Source organism: Sorghum bicolor, chromosome 6 (genome assembly GCF_000003195.3).
Source record: "Sorghum bicolor cultivar BTx623 chromosome 6, Sorghum_bicolor_NCBIv3, whole genome shotgun sequence".
Lineage (NCBI taxonomy): Eukaryota > Viridiplantae > Streptophyta > Magnoliopsida > Poales > Poaceae > Sorghum > Sorghum bicolor.
In genome coordinates this window covers 55,543,344-55,561,694 of record NC_012875.2, presented here as the reverse complement: position 1 = coordinate 55,561,694, position 18,351 = coordinate 55,543,344, and the positions used below count along the sequence as shown (strand labels likewise).

The 18,351-nt window shown below is 46.5% G+C and overlaps 2 protein-coding genes across 2 annotated transcripts; one reads left to right on the top strand and one right to left on the bottom strand.

The window, feature by feature from the left end:
• LOC8072294 lies at window positions 5,545-7,556 on the top strand. The gene has a single exon (XM_002448432.2). The coding sequence runs from the start codon at window positions 5,687-5,689 to the stop codon at window positions 7,418-7,420; it is 1,734 nt and encodes a 577-aa protein (XP_002448477.1). The 5' UTR covers window positions 5,545-5,686; the 3' UTR covers window positions 7,421-7,556.
• Window positions 13,421-15,231, bottom strand: LOC8072292 (xyloglucan endotransglucosylase/hydrolase protein 24). The gene is made up of 3 exons (XM_002447009.2): window positions 14,834-15,231; window positions 14,321-14,520; window positions 13,421-14,187 (listed from the first exon to the last, which is right to left on the bottom strand). The coding sequence occupies exons 1-3, from the start codon at window positions 15,131-15,133 to the stop codon at window positions 13,791-13,793; spliced, it is 897 nt and encodes a 298-aa protein (XP_002447054.1). The 5' UTR covers window positions 15,134-15,231; the 3' UTR covers window positions 13,421-13,790.

The following is an 18,351-nucleotide window of genomic DNA, read 5'->3' as shown; positions in this document are numbered from 1 at the left end:
CATTTTATAATTTGGAATAGAGGGAGACATAATTTACACAATACAACTTATGTACATAAGTTACACTACTAATACGCTAGTGTATATAGAAAGTTACGCAGTTATTATACACAAACAGAAGTTATACAATACAACTTAGCAGAATAGGTTAGCAGCATAACTTAGCAGAATAAGTTAGCAATATAAATTATATGTTATAAGTTAATATACATAAATTGATACTAGAAAAATAAAATTCTTCGAAAGATACAGAAGTGGAGTCTAGTTTTGTTCGTCTCGTCATGTTGAACACACCGGTGTAGACGAAATTAAAAATAGATACATCATTTAAAAGTTATAGTAATTTGAAATAAATGTTTTGCTTTTTTTTATGATGACGTCAAAAGTAGAGGAAAAGGGAAGTGGGAGGAGGGGGAAGGAGGGTGGGCAACCGGCACGTATTAGCTTATCGTTCGCTGGATTAAAAACTGCTGAACGACCGTGAGAATGGAATTGTGGTCAACTCTACACCTCGGTGCCCACACGCCTCTTCCCCATTCTGTTTTGGAAAAACTTTGCGCGACTAGGGTACAGTCTGACAGAAGATTGAAGTTTAAAACTCCTGAACGAGCAGTAACAAAAAATGCAGGATAGTTTCCCTCAAAAAAGAAAAACAAAAAACAAAACGCAGGATAAGATCGCAGAGGAGTTGACTTCATCTCCCCCATAAAATACTAGCACAGGAAAATAGGAAATCATCAAAGCACTAGCAAAATACTAGTATACTCCAAACGTGATCCGCCGGCAGGTCAAACCTAAAAACGTGCCCTCCAGCTCCGCTAATCCCCGCGACGATCCTGCTGTGTGTTCTCCAACCAAACCGAAGCTTCGTTTTCGTTCCAGCCAGGCAGAGCCAGCTGAAGCAACCCGGCTCGCGCGCGGTTTCGTTCGTCGTCCGCGAGCGAAATCAAATCTGGCCCAACCGTCGGGTGGTGACCGAATCACCAAATGATCGAGCCGCTGCCCGGGTCGATTGGATCCGCCGCGGTGCCGGTGACGGTGACGGTGACGCAGCTCCGCGCTCGCTCCGCTGCGGTTGCGACAGCGCCACGTTTTGAGGCGTCGCGGCCACGGCCACGAGCCGCGCGTGAGCGTGCGCATGAAAAGCGAGGCAAAGGCAACCGCGGCGACAGGCAGCCCGGCCCCGGCAGGCACGAGTGCGTGGGTTCGGTTAGCATCGCATCGGGTTCCAGTTGACTTCTGCGCGGTGGCCTCCACTCCACTTGCTTGTTTCTGCCATCAGCGGCAGCCGTGTTCCTGTCGTCTTTTCGGTCCGGTTCCGGTCCCCCCTGTGCGTGTGTGTGTGCGGTGTTGCACGTAGTACAACGTTCGCGCTGGGCGCACCGCGTGTGTTCTCTCCGTTTACTCGCGCACGACAGGGACGGGCGCTCGCTCGCTCGCGCGCGCATACTTTTCTGCGTGGTTGACACCCACACGCACACCCGTGAATGATCAACCCCCGTATCAACACCATTGTCGTTTTGTCTTGTTATTTATATATAAAAAAAAAAGATGTGTAGGAGAAGATATTGGTCGATAGTATGCTTGAGATCTGCCAGGGAAAAAAAACATGATATGGAGGATATAAGTTACAGGCTTGTCCATCATAAGAAAACATGGTATATACTGTATTATACGACCCAATTGTTTGGTTGACCTGTTCTCGGTCCAGTGGAGTTGTTGTCGCGTGGCGTGGCGTGCATCTTGAGCTCTTGAACGCTCCAAGTACTCTGGACAATGTGGTCAGAAAACTACTGGTTCAAAAGAGACTAGCTGGACCTAACACGTGCCCGTCACAGAGCCATATGCGTGGCCGGTGCCACGCGCACGTAGTTGACAAACGAACCTGTCTGACTGTCTGAGAGACATTATTAGAGATCTAGTAGCCGTCAACCCCACGCATGTTTTTGCATGGTCAGGTGCATGAACCGAACGGGTAAAATGGACCCGTTGCGCACGGTTCAGTGCACCCGGATGGATTAGATGGTCAGTCGACGCGTCATCACACTTTAGTATTGTACTGCTGGTTGAGCGGCAGCGCTGACTGCTTGAGCGGTAGCTGTTCTCTGTGGCCACAATTCCTTGTACTACGTTATCTTGTGCGATCGCAATCACGAGCCCTGGAACGACGACGAACTCTTCGTTTACTTTGCCTCCAAGACACCAGAACTTGAGATGTGTTTGGTGACTTCTTCGTGGTTTTGCCCATTATTCCTTCTTAACAAGCACACACACAGCTGCCGGACCGCTACGCTGAATCCGTCCGTGATGGACCAGAAGCGGCATGTGCACGCAGGAGGAGGCACGACACCGATGGATGAGCTCGTCGTTTTGCCCCCCTGCCGGGACCGGCAGAGTAGAGTGGAAAAATCAAACTGAACTCTGCAGCCTCAGCTTCCCACCAAGCATGCTGCATGCAGTAGCACGACCTCGATTCCATTTCCACGGCAGTCGAGTCGATGATGGAATTTGGAACCGCTGAGGCGAAGTATCGGGTTCGGGTGAGCTGTCGTTGAATAGCTGTAAGCTGTGGGCACTGGGTGACCGCCTGAACGATGAGCTCCTTCGGCTGTTTGGTCATGCCTGTGCACTGTGCTGTCCAAACGCGAGGAGCCTGCGTGCTTTCGTTGTCCACCATTGCAATTTGCAACTTGCAAGGTTTCTGTTGCAGAGGTCTCCTTTTTTTTTTTTTAAATAAGGATCCTCCACTCCAGTTTCCTTGCGCTGTGCTACTATTCTTTTTGGGCTGATAACTAATGGGCCCTTGCCATGTCCAGTACTCCAGCAGTAGGCCTATAACAAACAAAAGCGCCGTTGGAGCCCAATACTTGCACCATTTGACACGGACCGAAGCAAACGAGGTCTGAGCTATGCGGTTTATTAGAAGGCCCGTGACCTCGAGCAAGTTGAACGGCCCAGTTGCTAACTGCAGACTCGCTTAGGAAAAAGTTCATTCTCATTTTCCTTCTCGAACTACAAAATCATCAGACATCTATCTTCTTAAACTATCAAAATATATCAACCTACCTTCCTTGTCTTAATTTTTGGAGTGGTTTCGAGGGTGATTTATCGTTTCCTTTTAGTTAAAAATCAGCAGATATTTGGTAAGGTTTTAAAACCAGAGAAAATGGCTCTATGCGTTTTTTTTTAAATCTAGAGATATATTGAGATGTACCAAATTCAAAGAAAATATTTAGAGCTCATAAAAATATCTCAACTTGTTTAAAAGATTAGACTGAACTCTAGAAAAAATGGAAAACATATAAAAAAACTCAAAATCGAATTCGTGAGTACAACCAGCTTTCCCCCCTGCTTATGTTAGCCAGCCCGACTCGTATTTTCCAGCCTCTTGTCAGGGGACGATGGCATAACCAGACGATGAAGATCGGACTCTATAAGTAGTACTGAACTGTGGCGAAGTGGTTCTAATATACTTTAGCTATCCAGGTTACTAGTTCAGGGACGAAGCTCATTTTCTGTTCACACTTGCATAATTTGTTTCGTCCCTGAACTACTTCGGCTCATTTTCTGTTCAAATCGACGAACATAGGAAGGTTACTAATAACCTTCTTTCCTATGTTTGTTTGTAAGCTCACACTTGCATAGGAAATGGACGCAAATTTCTTTGATTCCTAATGAAAATTTATAGAATAATACTTCGCACAACATCCATGATTCATCTACTTGATGAATGGCATATTGATACCCAATGTTTGTTTTTTTGATCTTTGTGTACCATAAATAAACTTTAGGTAGTTCCTGATAGTAAAATTCTTCTACTGGAGCCATCTCTACAAATGTTTCAGAAAGATAATTAAGTGTATTTTGGTTCATTCATTTTGGTCTGACCCAGGTCTGTTTGCTGCAAATTCCAATCAGATTTGGAGAGAAATGTGTGGCTGCTCAAGAAGACAAGATTTTTTTTCGCGATGAGGTCATTCACCCATGTTTCATTAAAAGGAAAAAAACCGAATCGTACAAGCTGCTGAAGGCGAGGAGCTCTCAAAAGTTCCTGGAATCCTAGCTACTGGATACAAGGTTTAGGATTACATAGAAAACAAAAGAAGACAAGATTTCAACTTTGGAGCAGGTAAATGGCAGAATCAAGCTGGCCGGAATTATTGCAAGTGGCATTCTGCTTGATTGTAATTCATAATATAAAGTTGGGCAAAACAATAAACTAGAATGGTATGTCCTGTATGGCTGTATCCTGTCTGGATTGTTGAACCATTGTGTTAGCAACCCACTGGTAGAACACAAAGCAGATACAGCAGGAGATGGAGTTTAGGAAAGTAGCAAGCAGGGGAACCGGAGAGAGGAAGGGGGAAGTTGGGGAAGAAGAACAGTAACTAGGAAGAGCCGAAGAGGATAAGTTTGTATTCTGAATCTACGATGTCTTCAACCCGGCTGCTCCTTGGTTCCCTTTGTACTGCTTGTTTGCTATCGCCTTGGGCCTTCGTGGGCTGGGCTGAACTTGTCGGGCCATCACTTGACCATCCCTAACACATTGCAGAAGTAGGATAAATATATTTGCTTGTCTACAAGGGTTACTGTTTTGCTAAAACCTAAAATGATGGATCACGAAAGGCAATGCCCCATAATTTCACTAAAATCATTAATTTTTTCGATTTCTGATTCCTATCCTACCATCCGAAAAGCAGAAAAATGTCTCCTTGTATTAGCACTTAATTCCTCTTTAACAAGCGATGAACTAGCCATTGATTTTTCTAAAGCATTGATTCACATGTTATTAGTCACCTCAGTCAGTTGTACGATTTAATTTAATTCAAGGTTGTATGGTCTATTTCAGTTTGGTTATCATGGTGGTGGCTTTCCATGGCTCCAAAGGCAACGCACTGCACTAGACCACAACGAGAACTGCTGAACAATTCAGGAGCAGTCTCAAGACATGGAAATATAGAAATTTGAAGTCATGGTTTACCTTTTTTTTGTTTCGGCTGGGACGCACGGACATAAAATTGGTGATCACATAAATTTGACTAATATAATGTTAAAAACATGATTTGAACTGTGCCTATGACTTCAGGATTATTCTGACCTTCATCTTCACTGAGGAGACATATGATTAAAGACCATAGCTTTAGATGATGTAGAAAGGATTTCCCAATGTTACTATTAATAGTCAATGTTGACATAGCTGCAGGGAGCAAGGACTTTCAATTTCACAAACAGGCAATTGATATCGTCTACAGTATTTTCTATAAGAAAACATGGTTATGACTACGGAAAGATGATCTGATGTCTAGAAGTTAGTCATTCTTCTTGATCCGCGTCGATTGTTCTTTTTGATCCTCACTACAATATACTGGAAAGTGGAAATTATTGCTGATATCACAATAGCACTGTCGTTTTCTGTGTCCCATTTGATGGTTGCGTGACAGAGAATTATCAAACACGGATGAAGTTAGGTATAAGAAGTCCTCCAAGAAATAGTACGATTTGTCGATTTCAGAACTGGATCGTGAGGATCAAGATGACATGAGACCGCACGTGACATCGAGACCCACAAAAGTGTCGTGCTCGTTTTTCCCGTTGTTGTTACAGTGCAAAGTATAAACTGCCACCGGCGTTCGACAAAGGAAATTTTCTTTTCTTTGCCTATTTCTATCAATTGAGATCAGCAAGAATGCAATTTTGTATGCTGATTGCCGACCTTGCGCTGATCTTTCATCGGGCATTCGGGCTCTTAGCAGCCGTCAGGACTCAGAATGATGGACGAATGAGTGGCCATGATGAGTACAAAAGCGGTGGCAAACTCGATTCTGAATTTGACCACTACCAAATGATTCAGGTGAGCTTCCCAGCAGACATGGATAGAGAAATCGTCGTAGCAGGGAACCATCACCACCTGATCGACATCGCACCGGATGCGAGCATGGGCGCGCCCGCTGGCACGACGGACGGCGGCGAGGAGCAGGTAGGCACGGGCTGCGGCGGTGGCGGAAACGAGAAGAAGTGGCTGCGCAAGCTCACGTCGGCTACGGTGAACACGGCGGTGCTCCGAGACCTCATCTCGCGGACGCCCATGCTGTGGTACCTCGGCGAGAGGACGGGAACGATCTTCCGGCCGTGCGCCCGGCGCGAGCCCGTGGAGGCGCTGCACGCGGTGCGCGCCGTGGCCATCGGCCCGTTCCACCGCGCCGACCGCGGCCTCCCCTTCCCCGACGACGCCAAGCTCCCGTTCATGCGGTACCTGCAGGACCAGTGCGGCCTCGACGTGGACGGGTACGTCGCGGCGCTCTCCCTGGAGCGCGACCGCCTCCGCGATGAGTTCGGCGCCGACGACGACTCGGACGCGGCCGCCGTGGAGATTCTGGACAACGAGGACAAGCTGTTGGAGATGCTGCTGCTGGACAGCTGCTTCGTCCTGGTGGTGAGCTTGATGCTCAGCAAGACCGGCACAGGCGACGCCGCCGACGGCGTGACGCGGGCGGCGTCCATCAGCAAGGACTACTTCATACTGCACATGGCCGTGGGGCAGCACGCCGACGACATCAAGCTCGACATGCTCGTGCTCGAGAACCAGGTCCCCTTCGGAGCCGTCAAGCTTCTCGCCGCGTCGTGCCCGGGGCTCAAGCTCCGGAGCTCCGTCGAGGAGCTCGTGCTCGGATGCTTCGACGACATGTGCCCAAAGCGCGCGCGCCGCGGCGGCGACAGCGTGGCCGCCGGCGGCGAGTTCCATCACGTCCTGCACCTCTTCCACTGGTCCCGCGTGCCCAGGGACAAGTACTTCGTGCTCTCGACGCCACGGACGCAACTCAAGATCAAGAAGGAATCGGAGCGGCTGTTCCCCTGCTCCATGGAGCTCCGGAGGTCAGCGGTGTGGTTCCGCGAGGCGTCGTCGTGCTGCGGCGACCTGGACATGTGGTTCTGGCGGCACCCGGCGAGCCCCGTGGCCGTGATGAGCGTCCCGTGCTTCCACGTCCACGAGTACAGCGCGGCGGTGCTCCACAACCTCCTGGCCTTCGAGAAGCACTTCTACTGGGCGCACGGCGCGGGCGTGACGGCGCACGTAGCGCGGATGGAGGGCCTGGTCCGTTGCCCGCAGGACGCGAGCATGCTCCGCAAGCGAGGGGTCCTTGCCAGCACGCGGCGCACGGACACCGAGCTGGTGGCCCTGTTCCGGGAGCTCGGCGAGGAGACCGTCGGGGCGCGGCTTCCTGACGAGTACGGCGAGATGCTTGACGCCGTGGCGTGGCACCGGGGCCGGCGTGTCAGCGGGTGGTGCGGGGGGTTCGTGCTGCACTTCTTCCCCTCGCCGTGGGTGGCCGTCTCGCTCGCCGCCGCTGCCGCGCTCATCTTCGTGCCGTCGATGCTGCAGACAGTCTACACCATGTTCGGCTACTTCAATAGCAGCTGACAGCGTCAAAATTAGGGTGCTAGAAGCAGAAACTCCTGTGACTCCTGATGTTTTTATTAGCACAATATTAGATTTAATTTGAGCCACATGTCTTAAAATTAAGGCCACCTTTGGAATGCAGAAATTTCACAAGAAATTCCACAGGAATCGGTTCGTTTTCACTGAGAAAAATGCAGGAAACAGAAAAATTCTCTCCAATCCAAGGCCTGTAATTTTCTCACCACGGGCAGGAGCCTCTCTCACCCATACCCCAAGTGCTTATCTGTGGCCGCGGGGATCGACTTCTAGTTCCCGGGGAATGTGAGCGGCGAGCCGTACGTGATGCACGCCAACGTGTTTGTGCAGGGGAGAGGTAACACAGAGAAGGAGTTCTACTTCTGGTTTGATCCCACTGCGGATTTCCACACCATTCTCTGGAACCCACACAACATCATGTACGTGGCAAACCTTGCGCCTGCATTTCACTCTTTTTATATCTGCATGAACTATTTTTTATCTACTTGAACTATTGTTGTGGTTTAATTTTACTCCTCAAACCACTATTGTTGTGGTTTATTTTACTACTCAAACCGTTATCTTAATCCTCCACTCTCAAAATCATCCAAATTACATCTTGTTGGGTTATAAGTATTTTCAAGGTGGATTCGTCGTTTTTATAGCTATTAATAGAATATGGTAAATAACCTATAAGTTTTTTAAAACCAATAAAATATCTCTAAGATCCTAAAAATTCAAAAACAAAATCCTAGATTTTTGTTAGAATATGACAAACCAAAATAAAATAATTAGAGCTCATGAAAATATCTCCAGAACCTTCTAAAAATTAGATTTAGCACTAGAAAGTATAAAAAATATACTCCCTCTGTCAATAAAATAATACAGTCAATAAAATAATACAATTATGGGATCTGTACCACTCAAATTTGCTCAAGTTTGACCAAATTTATAGTAAATATTATTAGCATTAAATTTATTATGAAAATATATACTATAACAAATCTAATGATACTTATTTTGTATAAAAGATGTTAGTATTGTTTTGTATGAATTTAGTCAAAGTTCAAATTGTTTGACTTCTCAAAAAGCGAGAATTGTATTCTTTCCCAAAACATTCAAATCATACCTAAATGTGCTTTAAAATTTTTCCACAACAAAACATGTGATGCAACAAGCAAGAATAAAAACATACGGTTAATGTTGAATGCATTGAACTATGAATTCATGATGGTAAAATCTTATGTTTTTGCCATGGAAAGTTTCCAAAACATGTTTAGCATTGATTATAATGTTTTGAGAATCTTTTGGATTAGATTTTTCCCATTTTCTTTTCGCCAAATCTAGTTTTGGATGCTTTTAGAGGTACTTCCAGTTTTTTCTATCTCAATATATCTGTAGAATTTTTCATGGAATCTTTAGAAGCTTACAAACATTTTTTTCATGGTTTTAGGACCTTATCAAATATTTTCTTCATCTCAGAGTAAATGACGTTTTAGCCTTGGACACGATAATTTAGGATGACTGAAAAAGTTGCAATGCACTAGAAAGGAGGAGAGGATAGAGATGTATTGAAAAAAGAGAAAAGTGCATTGATGAGTGAGAATGGCAAGTAATTTGTAGTACATGCGGTGAATGTTTACCAATTAATTTTTACTATAAAAATAATGAACCCGGTGAAGAGGTAATTTAAATGATTTTGAGAGTTGAGGGGTAAGGGCACTCCCAATGCAGAAACCATCGTGGTTTCTATAGATATTAATTATAGTTCCACCTAAGCATTTTGCTGATGTGGCAAGAGAGTTATTGAAGAGAGAGAGAGCAAAAATCATAGAACCTGGGTCTAAGTTAGAAACCATGTCTACGCAAAATCCAAGACATGAAGTGATATGATTGGTTAAGAATGGAGAGACAATGAATGTGATTGGGTAAAAAAATATTCTATAGAAACTATCTATTGGGACCATAGTGTCTATATATAGTGTCTATAAAAATTAATACGTATAGAAACTACGTGTAGTTTCTAGTATTGGGAGTGCCCTAAGATGCTCATTTTCAGTGGCGGACCCAACACTAGGACCACTAGGGCTATGGCCCTAGTCTTAGCTCTTAATTGCAGTAGACAAATAATATTTTTTCTATAGCTAAGCACAGTTAGCACTCATGTCTAATGGAATGGCCCTAGTCTTTGGCCAATGTTGAGTCCGCCCCTGCTCATTTTTAAAGTTTGAGAAGCAAATCAAACTACAACTATAGTTTTGGGTTGTAAAATGATTTTTTTTCGTTTGGGTCAACCCAAATGGCCCACATGGCATAGATTGAGATTGACTCAGCCCAACCCAGCAGTATTGCGATACGCAATATAGCCCATTCTAAATGCCTAGCAAGCCTTCAGAGTTCAGGCCCATTCTTTTTCCTGAGCGTGGATTCGGCGTGGGGTATTTTAGTCGAAAGTATTTCTGTTCCTCAAGAAAAGTCGAAAGTATTTCTACTAGAAAGAAAAAAATATACCTCACCAAATAGAAAATATAGTTAACTAGGTTCAAAAAAAAGAAAATATAGTTAACTTTTAGTCGCTTAAGCAACATATATCATCAGTATATCACAGACCATCATAGGGCTTGATTTTGCGGCCATCCACTTTTAGATCTTGACTTAGATTAGCTTAGCTTCTGTACTAGAAAATTCTACTATATGAAATGGCATAATACCTTCAGGAGCTTGTTCAGGAAAAAATGTGCTAAAAACAGGTGTTTTAGAAGAATGGTGCATCCTAAAATTATTACATCTAAAGTGACTCTATCCCATAGGCAATATATTTTTTAATAAAAAATACAGCATAGATTAAGCATAATTAACATATTTAGGCGAACCTATATAAACGCTTGAACCTGAGAGCATCTCCAATGTTACAAAAAGAAAAAACAATTGGTAAATCAATGAGTTTTTTAAGTGGCTAAAAAAGTAGGAGTATATTTGTTGGGTTCTTCCAACAGTTTCCAAGACCTATAAAAATGTTTAAATTTTACATAATTTTAGCGTAAAGTATACAAAATATTTAAATTTTACATAATTTTAGCATAAAGTATACACCTTGGCATAAATTTAAGGCCTCAAAATCGACTGTGCTGATCTGAGTGTTATAAAGGCTTTCCCAACTTATTTGTTTCATTCAGTTTTAAGACATACTCCCTCCATACCCGTTTTAATAGATGTTTAGGACAGGGTTGTAGTAACCAAAGAGTGATTAATTAGAGAGTAGTTTTCCTGATTTAGCCCTATTAAATAATTTAGATGTTTTCTAAAACAAATAATCCAAATATTTGCGCGTGGGATCTTGGCGGATGGTTTCCATAGCTCGATTGGTTAGCTTCTTGTGGCGCGAGACTGTTGGTCGCAGGTTCGACTCTTGGATGGACGCTATTTTTAAGTTTGCGGTTTTTTTTGCATGGCATTGGACATTCGCGCGCACGTTGCATGGCCCTATGCTCAATGTTCTGGGGTGAGTGTGTTGTGTCGGGCGGCGATGGAGGCGAGCGCAGATGAGGGCGGATGGAACGACGCGTGAGTAAATGAAGAGCGCGTGTGGGCGAGCAGAAGCGACGCCAGGCAAGGTGCGAACCAAGGGGACACGCGTGATAACTGTGGGGCGGGCGGCGCGGAAGAAGGAAGGCGAGCGACGCGCATGCAAACAGGCTGGCGCATGCAGGGGCATTCGTGTCCAAAACAGCTTCCGTGTGCTGCGGACGGGTCCTAGCCATGACGTCTATTAAATCAGGTATAGAGGGAGTATGGCTATAGATTTCCAAACGGGCCAAATCTTGCGGGCTGGCACGGGCACGTCACGAAAAAGCCCGATCCGAAAACGGCCCGGCACGGCCTGCCTCGTGCCCGTGCCAAGCACGGCCCGGCACCGTGCCCGTGCTTGGGCCGCGATGGCAGCACGGTGACACGGCCCGGGCACGGCCCGCTTAAACGGTCGGCACGGGGTCGGCACTATATAAGCCGCGCGCCGCGGCCGCCCCTCCCCAACTGAAACCCTAAATCATCCCCCCCCCTCGGCCGGCCTCTCGCCCTCTCCTCTTCCACTCGCTCTCGACGCGGCGTCTCCTCCCCGGCTGAAACCCTAAATCCACCTTCTTCTTCCCTTCGTCCGGTGAGAAGCAGAGGGCCACGGCGGCTGATTGACACACGGATCTACATCCCCCACCCCCTTCTTCCTTGCTCCAAGTCAATGTGAACGTAACCTCGTCCATCTCCTCTTATCCTCTCTCTCTCGTCTCTGTCGTCGACGCCGCCGTTGCCGGACTCCGGCAGGTTCGGTGCTCCGCTTTGATGCGTTGAGGTACCAGGGTGCCGGATCTTGGCAACGACGTCCTCGCCGTTGTCTCTGGTGCTCCGTCAAGCAAGGTGAGTCGTAACCCTAGATCTCGTTAGGGTTTGGATGTTCGTTAGGGTTTAGATCTCGTCAAGCAACGGTTTTAATTCTCTCTTTTGTTTTGATGTTCATTAGGGTTTGGCGTTGAGGGACCAGAGACGGACGAGATGACAGAAGAGGATGAGATCGTCGAGATGACTGGAGACGATGAGGACGATCTCTTTGGGGATGACGAGGAGCTCTTGGGCCCTCGTGCTGCCGAGGAGCTCTTCGAGGGTTCTGCTGCTGACGGTGCTGCACGACACTAATCTAATGTTCACTGGCGGGCTGCCGTGCCCTTGGGCACGACACGACACTAATTCTCGCCCTTAGTGTAGTGCCCGTGCCTGGAGCTTGGCACGGTAGCCCTACTCGGCACGACACGGCTGGCACGCGTGCCTGATAGGGCCGTGCCTGTTAGTGCCGTGCCAGCACCGTGCTAGTGCCGTGTAGTGCCGCGCCGCCCGTTTGGAAAACTATAAGTATGGCTCACGAAAGATGCCAACATTCAACTTGCATCGGCAGCAAAATCATGTGCCAGGTTGCTCGTAAACACGCTAGCGTAATTTGGATTTTCCGTTTACTTTTTATTCTCCCTTGGCGATGGCTTCACTGTCGGTCGGTTCCTCGGAAACGGCACCTGGGCAGCAACTTGATGCCAAATGATTGTGACTTAATTTGTGAGGACGTGCGGAGTGTTTCATCAGTACCTTGGACTTCGCATATTTCGAATTCGAAGCACGAGCGGAGCACATGCAAGTTCATTTTTTTCCCCTGTTATAACTGTACATTAGAACAGCTGGAAACGCGTGAAGACGCACATGAGAAGAAGCCTCCTCACCTAACATGGTCAAGATAGCCATAACAAATACAGTAACAAAAGAAAATGTCAAAGAGGGAGGAGAATCAGTTTCTCTATGCGTCACAAGCCAAACACTAGCTAGATTCGATGAAATTGGGGGTCTCAATTAACCATCTTACTCAAATCTCACCAAAATTATTAAGCTTATTAATGAGTGGATCCAAATCTTACCCTATTAATTTGGATCCCTTCAGTCATGAACATGAACCTGGCCAGATTGACTTATAAAGCGATTGTAAATCTCTGGAATCTGACCACCATGATCCTTGATTATTTAAAAGAAAAATCACGCGCGGTCCGCCTGTTATCCCAGCTGGTCAGTGGACGGCGTCCCGGCGCGCGTGTTCAAGAACCACGAGCCCTCCAGCGTGCCGTACCTCGGCGGGCAAGCGGTGAGGGTGGCTGTGGAAATTGGAACGGCGAGAGATCTGGGCGATGCAGGGCGGCGGCGTCAAGACCAACTGGTCCGCCACGGTCGTTCGTCGTCGCGTCCTACGCTACGGTGGGTACGCCGCTAGCGCGTGCGTCGTGGCGCAGCATGCAGCCGAGCGGGCGGCAGCGGCGCCACAAGTGGTTCACTCTGGTTGTGAGTTCGTGTCATTCTGATGTAACAGTACGTGATGTTGTTTGACACTCGGATTATACACAAAAAATGGTGGATCATCATTCCTGTTTGTATGTAGACGTGTGTATAATTCATGCAGAAGCAGCAGGGACGATATACCAATGATAAAAAGTATATGGTTTATCACAACAATAATGTGGAAGAAGCTATTCATGAGTTTACATGGCGAAAACAAAGCGCAACTCTGTCAGAGAAATCTTGATACATCTGAAATGACACGGGAAGAAGCGAAGCAGAGCCGGAGAAGATCGTCGACCAACTCATCATCGATCACTCACCAATCTAATAAAGAATCAAAATTGTGTACTCGTGTACCTGCTGTGTTCTTCATCAGATGTACAAAATCAAGTAGTAATAATAATCAGCGGATCGAGCTTTCTCAAACCGTTCGATCGATCCCCCTCTCAAATAATGAATTGGCCACCAATTAATGCAACAAATGCAAGCACTGAAGGACGTCGCGATCGCAGACTCACAGTCCTTGGCGTTGCAGCGAGCATTCCTTGGGGAATTCGGAGTCGTTGAACCTCTTGTGGTCGGAGCAGTAGTCGTAGATCCTGTACTGCTGGCTCGCCCACCACAGCTCCCCCAGCGTCTTCTGGTCCAGGTCGAAGCGCTTCGAGTCCCTGGGCTCGGCGCCGCACCACGACACGCCGGGCGACGGCTGGCACCAGGCCACGGTGTAGTTCCGGTAGTAGGCGACGAAGGGCGCCTCCGACCAGTCGGTCTTGATGCGCCCGCCCTGCGTCGCCCACTCGTCCGCGTCCCACAGGCTGCCGTACACGCGCTGCTGCTGCCACGTCGGGAACGCCACGCCGTACTGCTCGTAGTTCTTGAACGCCCGGATCGCCTTCCCGTCCACTTTGATCCTGCAAGTCGCATCGTAACAATGTGCATGGCCTGAGTTATTAGTCACAGATTAAACGAAAGATCGATCCAATAGCTGAACGTAATAAATCTGAAGATGCACCGGCAAGCAAGGTACGTATAGTATATACTCACAGGATGTACTTGGGGTTCCACTCGATGGTGTAGGTGTGGTAGTCGGCGGTGGGGTCGAACGGGAGGTAGAACTGCTGCTCCCGGCCGCCGACGCCGTTGACGAAGATGTTGGTGTGGAGGACGATTGGCTGGCCGGTTTGGTTGCCGAGGAACTCCAGGTCGATCTCGTCGTGATACGACCACGGGCCTTCGGAGATGGTCTGCATGCAGATGCAGTGCACACACAAGAGCGCGCGCGCGCATCGAAAGATTCCACGTACGTGTCAATAAAAAGTCAATTCTCTCCTTGTCTCCTCGACGACGCACACTGGCATGCATGCATGTGCATGCATGCATCTCTAGATCTCGCCGTTGAAAACGCACTGGCATGTGCATGCATGCACCGTGTGCATCTCTCCCGGTGAATTTTTGTTTTTGGAAGCTAAGTGTACTACTACTGATGAGTGATGATGACTGGCATGGCAAACCAGCTACACCCTGAGAAACCAAAGCAGCCGGAGAGCGAGATCTTACGTAGGCGGTGGCGACGACGCCGGCGGAGTTGCCCTCGACGAGCTTGATGTCCATGCTGATGGTGCCGTAGAGGTACATGTCCTTGGACCGGAAGCAAGAGCCCTGCTGTTCGTCCAGGGACAGCGCCAGCGTCTCGGTTTCGCCGTCCATGAAGAAGTAGGTGTGGCTTGCGCCCCAGATGAGCTCGATCTCCTCGTCCAGGGTCGCCGCGCTCAGGTGCATCCCGACCATCATCAGCGCTACGCCGACCAGAAGCATGCTGCGCCGCACCTTGCTGGGGCTGCAAAGCAGTGCCGCCATGGCTAGCTAGCTTACGATGAGCTGGTGGTGTGGCTACCTACGTACCTTCTGCACCTCTAGCTAGCTAGCTAGCTCCCACGCACTGTGGAGAGGTCAGAGGTCTCTGTTTATTTATAGCTAGGGAGAGTCAATGGATGGAGAACTGGTGGAGATCGCAGACGAAGGTGGCGAGGAAATGAGCTGACATGCAGGGCCGGGGGCGCGGCGCATGAGCACCCACTGCACCTAGAGGAATTTGCGGAGGAGGGCGGCAAGGCAAGTGAGGAATCGAATGTCAGGCTGGCTGGCTGGCTGGCCGAGAGTACGGAAACCTTGTTTGTGGATCGATCTATCCAACCTCCGATCCGTCTCGTGACCTAGCTAGAGATCCTACAAGGCACTTGAACTGAGCTCAGCTGCACAAAGTGCCGGCCCGGCCGGTCGTCACATCGTGCACACATGCATGCATGAGGGGGCGACTACTTCGTTCGGTGCGGCATAATAGATGGTGAGATACCATCAGCTCAAACCGTGTAGATTTTTGCTCCATGTCAAAGCAAGAAAAATCGATCAATCCCAATTCCCTAGTCTTCCGTCTGTCCTGGTTGGCTAGATCTCGTTAAACTAGTATCTTGCTATATATGCTGACCCTGCAGCAAGCGTGTACACACCTCAACTCGATCAGATCTGTCTCTCGTCAATGAAATTTAGTGAAGCCGAATGGGTTAGACTGCGTGCTTGGGTACTCCCTCAATGGTCAATGCTAAGCTGTCTCTTAGTGTGGTTGTTTAGTTGATAGTGAACTGATGTTTGACTTTGGTGACGGAGCTCATTGAACGGTGATCGACTAAGCAGATCTCTGGCTGACTTGCGAAACGTTAAGCAAAACAAGCTATGCACATCATACGCGACGCCAAGTTATTAGTTTCGCACTGGGCTGTAGAAAATATGTGAAGTATAGTACTCTCTCTGCTTTAAATTATAAATAGTTAAGTTCGTTTTTCTTGATATATAGAAAAATTATGTAGTGTATATATAAATGTATAGAATTTGGTAGTATGTAGCACGACTCTATGCTAGTGTCCGTGCCAGACAAGCATGGAGCCAGTGGTGGGGCTGTTGGGGGTCTAGCCCCCCTTGTGTGTGTCAGATCTGTAGAGCTCCCCTAGGATTTTTTTTTTGTCATAGATGCACTTTAAGAAGAGGGTGAAGTTGTCTCAAGGTTAAGCCCACCCTAAGTATTTTTCTAGATTTGTCCCTAATGTCGAAAATAGCACTATGTTTGTTAGGCTTTTTAGGGCTACTATGCCTAGGGCTGCCTGATGAGCCCAGCTCATTTAGCCATCTATAGCTAGTGGTGATTTCATAAATCCCAATATCAGGCGAGTGTGTGTGTGTGTGCGCGCATACACACATGTTTGTGTCATGTTTGATATGTTTTGGGGGCAAACAAAGGACTATGGTACTAGAAACATTATTTCTAAATCACTTGCATACGTTTGGTTTGTGAACAAGGTGTGGTAAACGAGTTACACGCATTCATGCTGAGTTGAAACTCAAATTTACTCCCTTCATTCTCTTTCATAAGGGTACACGCGTGTCAAGATTTAAACTTTAATTTTTTGACCTATAGTTTAGCTAATAATGTTTAATTATTATAATATAAACTTGATATGGTTACATTTGTAATTAAGTGTACTATCCAATTATTCTAAGCCCATAAGCATAACCAATATAATATAAACTAAATAAATGGTGAAAGATTGTTTCTAAAAAAACCGTGCCACATCAAAGCTGTGTCTTATGAAAGAGAGAATTGGAGGGAGTACCTGTTCTAACCTAATGAATCCAACTAACTTTTAGTACACTCATGACACCATTTTATTCACAAACGAAATGACCCATATGTATCATTTTGACGTGTAAATTGTAAAGCAAACACCACGCCGTAAGATTGGTCGAGGCAGCTAGCACACGCTTTGTGAAGACACCCACACCGACGCGACGCATGCATGGGCATGGCCAATCACCTATGACAATATTGTGCGAGATTCAGATATTTAATTATTTATTATCGTCTCCGGAGGCGTTTGTCTCTAGATTTCTTGCACGGAGCCACGGCCCGCGTGCATTGGGGCTCACATGTGCCACGAGCAGCTCGCACTCGGCATCTACCAGGCGCGGACGCGATCCAGCAAGGGACGATCACTCGCGCGGTATGCAGCGAAATGAAAAATCTTCCTGGTAACATGGGCCCGGGACGGGATCCATCATACCACTGTCATCGGGTCAGCCATTGCCAGTTACCTGGTTTAAACTAATTAAATAAACATTGATCATCACTAGGGACAAAGTGAAATGGAGGAAGCTAGAACCTACTACGTACGTACGAGTACGTTCAATCAATAAACAGCTCGAATGATTTTTTAATAAAATTTGCACAAAAAATTTTACTGTCCTTTAGACAAAAAAAGATATAGGTGTTAACAAAAAACAATGTCCTTCTCGCTCTCACTCTCTCTACAAAGGTGTTAACGAAAACAATGTCCTTTTCTTTTGAATGCCCTTATACGTTACTAAAAAAAGGTATTAACAAAAAGTTTTAATAAGGATCGATTATTGTAAGTAATTTAACACTACTGCAAGAAAAAGGACATAACACAAACATAAGCTTAGCTTGGTTGCTCTGTATTTGCCCAGCAAGAAAAAGGGCTTTCTTCTTTATTGTATATAATAATCGGCCGGCGACTCTCCTACTCCTACTCGAGTTCATTTTGTTCTTTAAAAAGAAAAAAAAAGCTTAGCTGCTACACCTGCGAGTTGCCAAAGCACAAATGTACTCTGAAGTCTGAACTATGTGGAAACAGAGATTACACAAGCTGCCAAATTACTGCTTCCATCCATAGACAAGTTGCGACAGCTTACCAGGCTGATAAAATAAGGCATTGTTTAGATCCAAAAACTTTTTAAATTTTGATACTGCGGTACTTTTATTTTTTTGATAAACATTGTTCAATCATGGAGTAACTAGACTTAAAAGATTCGTCTCACGATTTACAGATAAACTGTGCAATTAGTTTTTGTTTTCATCTATATTCAATGCTTCATGCATGTGCCGTAAGATTCGATATGATGGAGAATCTTAAAAAAATTTTGGTTTTTGGGGTGAACTAAACAAAGCCTAAACAAGACAGTTATATAACCTAAAAGTGAAGAGGGCCCAAGTCAGTAAAGGAATG

Coding starts and splice junctions, on each gene's coding strand:
- LOC8072294 (XM_002448432.2), top strand. CDS start 5,687: ATGCAATTTTGTATGCTGATTGCCGACCTTGCGCTGATCTTTCATCGG.
- LOC8072292 (XM_002447009.2), bottom strand. CDS start 15,133: ATGGCGGCACTGCTTTGCAGCCCCAGCAAGGTGCGGCGCAGCATGCTT. Junction 14,521..14,833: donor GCGTCGTCGCCACCGCCTAC/GTAAGATCTCGC, acceptor ATCTGCATGCAG/ACCATCTCCGAAGGCCCGTG. Junction 14,188..14,320: donor TGGAACCCCAAGTACATCCT/GTGAGTATATAC, acceptor TGCGACTTGCAG/GATCAAAGTGGACGGGAAGG.